Source organism: Poromitra crassiceps (assembly GCF_964638095.1).
Source record: "Poromitra crassiceps genome assembly, chromosome: 1".
In the NCBI taxonomy this organism is placed as follows: Eukaryota; Metazoa; Chordata; class Actinopteri; order Beryciformes; family Melamphaidae; genus Poromitra; species Poromitra crassiceps.
The window spans coordinates 17,091,109-17,095,714 of NC_139623.1; the positions used below are offsets into that span (position 1 = coordinate 17,091,109).

The following is a 4,606-nucleotide window of genomic DNA, read 5'->3' on the forward strand; positions in this document are numbered from 1 at the left end:
GTTTGCATGTTCTCCCTGTGCTCCCCAGGGGGATCCTCCGTACATAACCCCCCACTAAAAACATGCAGAAGGTCGTCATCCGACCAGTGATGACAACACCCGAAGTTGGTCCCCGGGTGCTGTACGAGAAAGCGACCACTGCTCCTGGCCTGCCCCCCGGAGGAAAGGACAAGCCTGGATGGGTTAAATGCAGAGGACAAATTTCACCGGCCACCGTCCGCATGAGTGTGTGTTTGTGGCCGCATGCATGTGTTGGTGTGTTCGTGTGACAATAAAAGACGGGCTTGTCCGTCTACAAACTGTTTAACTAATTGTAGTGCCTAAACACTGGTAAGGCAAGGCCCTCCTTCAGATGGGTTTTTGCAAATGAAATTTCAAAATTCTATGGTTCTTATAGTTCCAGATGTAAGGCAGAATTATGGAGTCCAAGTTTAAAAAAAAAGCCGATGTAAGAAAGATGGGGAGGCTTTGACACAGATAGAGGAACCTGGGAAGTGAAACCATCTTAATTGAGTTTATACGGCCAATCATGGACAGGGGCAGGATTTTCCCATTTTCTATACATTGTTTAAGTCTCGAAACAACATCATCAAAGTTCAACTTAAATATTAAGGGAAGATCGAGTTGAGGAGGCTTATGAGCGCAAGAAAGCTAGGTATATGAAATGGCAGAGGCAGAGCAGCGAGGTTGGAGGGCTCGAGTGCGGCCTGTAGAGGTGGGCTGCTGTGGTTTTGTGGCAAAGTCCGTTATTGCCTTACTAACTGAGTTGGGCATTCGGGGACGGAGCCTGAAACTTGCGGTTAGCAACATGTCTCAGGCAGCAGAACGAGCAAGTGAATGGCTGTGGATAAGGAGGAAACATGCTAGCTGGGGAGCTCGCTAAGGTCAGATTGATTGTTGTTGGTCATGATTAACGGTCCGCATCAACAGGGCTGAATCATTGACAGTGGTGGTGTAGTTGAGGATTGTTTGTTGTTGGTCATGATTGACGGTCCGCATCAACAGGGCTGAATCATTGACAGTGGTGGTGTAGTTAGGGATTGTTTGTTGTTGGTCATGATTGACGGTCCGCATCAACAAGGCTGAATCATTGACAGTGGTGGTGTAGTTAGGAATGTCATACCGAACCGAACTGGATAGCTAGGCTTAGATAGTGAGGTAATATGCAGTTGTGCGGTGGTAGCATGGAGGGGGGTGTTTCCAGGACGCTGGATTACACCGTTAAGCCTTCTTGAGGTGTCGTGGGCCTAACTTAACGAAACGTCGGTGAAGGAAGGTGCCCACTTTAAAACCCCAATGACATGCTTCATACTGCTGTTGGCTAGGGAGGGTAACTGGTGATTTGTGTCTTGTTAATTAGTTTGTTAGCCTGTTAGCTTGTTTTATTCTGGATTGGGCTTCTAAATGTGTTTTTCCTCGGATTTTGGCACAAGGGATAGTAACATCTTGTCCTGTGTATTAATTAATAATTAGGATCTCAGGGTATGGTCAAGCCAAGATAGGTGAGGTGGATCTTTGTGCATCCCTAGTTAACTGTTATCTGTTGTTCTTGGGTTTCTGGAATAAGTTGATGGAGTAGGACCCGGTGCCAGGGTCCTGGTTGACCTGGAAGTTATTGGTTGAAAGGCCGAAAGGTCTCAGGAACATGTTGCCCAGGTCCTTCAGCTTACTCATCATCTCTTCCTTCAGCTTCTCATTCCTCTCTTGAATCTGCGGAGGTAACCTCATGCAGGCCATTCTGGCAGTCTGCTGTCCTGGGTCTTTCTCCACAACCTTCTGAAAGTCTTCCAGAGCTTGGTCCAGCTTGTCTGTCTGCTCGTAAAGCTCTGCTCTCCTCAGGATGGCCAACACGTAGTCTGGATTCAGCTCTATGGCTCTGGAGCAGTCTGCAATGGCCTGGTCCTTTAGGCCCAGGTGGAATCGTGCCGCAGCACGGTTGGAGAACAGCACCGCCCTCTCTCTGGTGTAGCACACGGGACACGAAACCAACGCCTCTGTGTAGCTTTGCTCTGCCTCCAACCTCTCTCCAGCTTTGAACTGATTGTTGCCTTCCTCCTTCAGAGCCAAACTCTCCTGCCTGCGACTCTCCTTCTCCTCCTCTGTCAGCTCCTTCTCCACCTCCAACAGGGCGTCATCATCAAACTCTGCGGCACACATATCCTCTTTCATCTCTGCATGCTGCAGGTTCTCCTCCTCTGACTCCTTCCTCCAGCCCATAAAATCACTGATCAGTGAGTGATGTCATCAGTGATGTCACTCGAGCAATTGTGATGGCATTGGTGATGATGTCATCAGTGATGTCATCGGTATGACATCATCGGCGACCTTTTGATGTCATCAGTGATGATGTCATCATTAGGGATGGGTACTTGTATTATCGATACTCCGGGTGGGTCGTACCGGAAGTATCGAGAAGGTCCTGGATGCTCGGTGCTGCCATCTGTATTTATTTATTTATTACCATTCCCTAACGATGACGAAGCAGCACCAGGCGTTTGACGTTGCGTGTTTAAACTCCTGCCCTGTCACTATACGCTTATTTGGAAGAAAACTAGTTTCATGATAGGAGGCTGATGTGGCCTGGGGTGAAATTGGGTTTGACACCCCTGCTCTATGACATCACTTATGATGATGTCACAATGGCTCTGTGTGTAAGTAGAGAAGGATTTATGACATCATTGGTGATGTCATAAATCATAGATGTCACTTGGGCATTGACATTGCGATTAACAGTGACATCATCGGTGATAAGGATTTATGACATCATCACCAATGACAAAACAATTTGCCCGTTGTCATCGGTGTGAGATCGGCGAGAGGACACTTTCTTACTTTCGTGGGGACATAAAACTGTATGACATCATTGACAACCTGTGAACTTTCTTTCAGCGACCTGGCCACTTTCTTCCGGGGGGACATACGGACAGACAGGGCCGAGGCTAGAGGGTCTGTCCGTATGTCAGAAAGAAAGAAAGAAAGAAAGAAGCAAGCCAGGTGACCTGGCCACTTTCTTGGCACAGGTTGCCGATTATGTCATAGTTCTATGTCCCCACGGCCAACTATGTCACACCGAATAACAGGGACGGAGCAATTGTGATGTCATCTGTGATGTCATCAATGAAAGATGCCATCAGTGATAATAACATCAGTGATGTCATCAGTGATTATGTCATCAGTGATGTCACTCAAGCAATTGTGATGTCATCGGTGATTATGTATTTTCCAATGTAGTTCAATGCTGTGATATTAGCTACATAACTGTGTTATGTTTCACAGGTAGTACTATGTACCTTGTATCTTTACTGTCCATAACAAATAAACTCATTCTAGTTTTTTGTGTACAGTAAAAAAAAACAATAGCTCCAGAAGGCTGACTCACATGGCATTCTTTGAATAAAAGAACTACAAATTAAAGAAAGGAGGCTACACACAAAGAAGCTGCAGCCACTGCCTTGACTTTCCCTTTGGCCACTTGCCCTAGAAGCTGCAAAACATGCTTACTCAGCTTTTTGCATGCAAATACAGAGCAGCTGCACAAAGACACAGACACACTTTACTTAGCCTCTTGGTCTCCTAATTTTTCAGTTTCTTCCATTCAGACACATGATTTCACACGTCACACAGGTCCTTCCGATAAGGCATAATAAATACATGGGGTCATTTTGTGCTACTGTACTTGTGCTTATCTGAACTACATGACAACGCCTCACTTCAAGTCTTGTGCATGCCCTTTACAAATAATAATTTAAAGAAATCTGTCTGGTTAGGCCAATTCCACTCGCCATAATAAGAAAACAAGCTTTTCATTAAAGAGAATATTTGCACTGTAAAAGCTGACCTTTTTATGAATGCCATTCAAAAGGTCAAGATGATAGGTCTAAATCATTTCATGGCAGTCAGCAGAAAACTCAATGTCAAACCGATAAGCATAGAAATTATTTAATTGGCTGAAATTGGGTAAGAAGCTGCTATCTGCTCCAAGCATGCAACATTACAGGTATTTTCACTATTACAGTAAGTCCAAGGTTTTGGGATTTTGATCATGGGTAGGGCTATAGGAGAATCAAAGTCCTGGGTTGATATACTCTGGCAGTCTGTATCCTCTATATCAAAGTGGATAGCATTTTGGAAATGGCGTCTACGTATAAAATATGAATGAGTGGTTGGAAAGAGATAATTCATATACTTAAAATATGGATTATATACTTATAAAATATGGATGGGAGAAGTATTGCACTCCCTTCCCTGAATGCCTGTTGAGGTGCCCTTGAGCCCGTTTCTTAACCACTGCTCAACAGTGGAGGACATGGTATGACTCAGTGAATGGGAAGCAGGGTGTTGCAGGAGTACATCTTCCCTGTGTAAAGTAAACGAGCACAAATTCACAATAGTTGCAGCCAGATAACAGATATCAGCGATGATGTGATCAGTGATGATGTCCTCAGTTATGTCACTTGAGCAATTGTTATGTCATGTCTGTCACAAATCACTTAGACCGAGCAATTGTGATGAGTCATGATGTCATACTTATGTCCCTGCAAAAGTGGTGCAGCCAGTCCCCATCACAGCCCCTCTCTTTTTGAAGCCGATGCGGAAATTGCATTCT

General features: G+C 45.0%; 1 protein-coding gene across 1 annotated transcript; it reads right to left on the reverse strand.

Annotated features, from left to right (window-relative positions):
* Positions 1–1,536: 1,536 nt before the first annotated feature.
* On the reverse strand, positions 1,537–2,217 carry LOC310775480 (tetratricopeptide repeat protein 1-like; the record flags this gene model as incomplete). Its single annotated transcript, XM_083635633.1, has 1 exon — positions 1,537–2,217. The coding sequence occupies one exon, from the start codon at positions 2,215–2,217 to the stop codon at positions 1,537–1,539; it is 681 nt and encodes a 226-aa protein (XP_083491759.1).
* Positions 2,218–4,606: the final 2,389 nt, after the last annotated feature.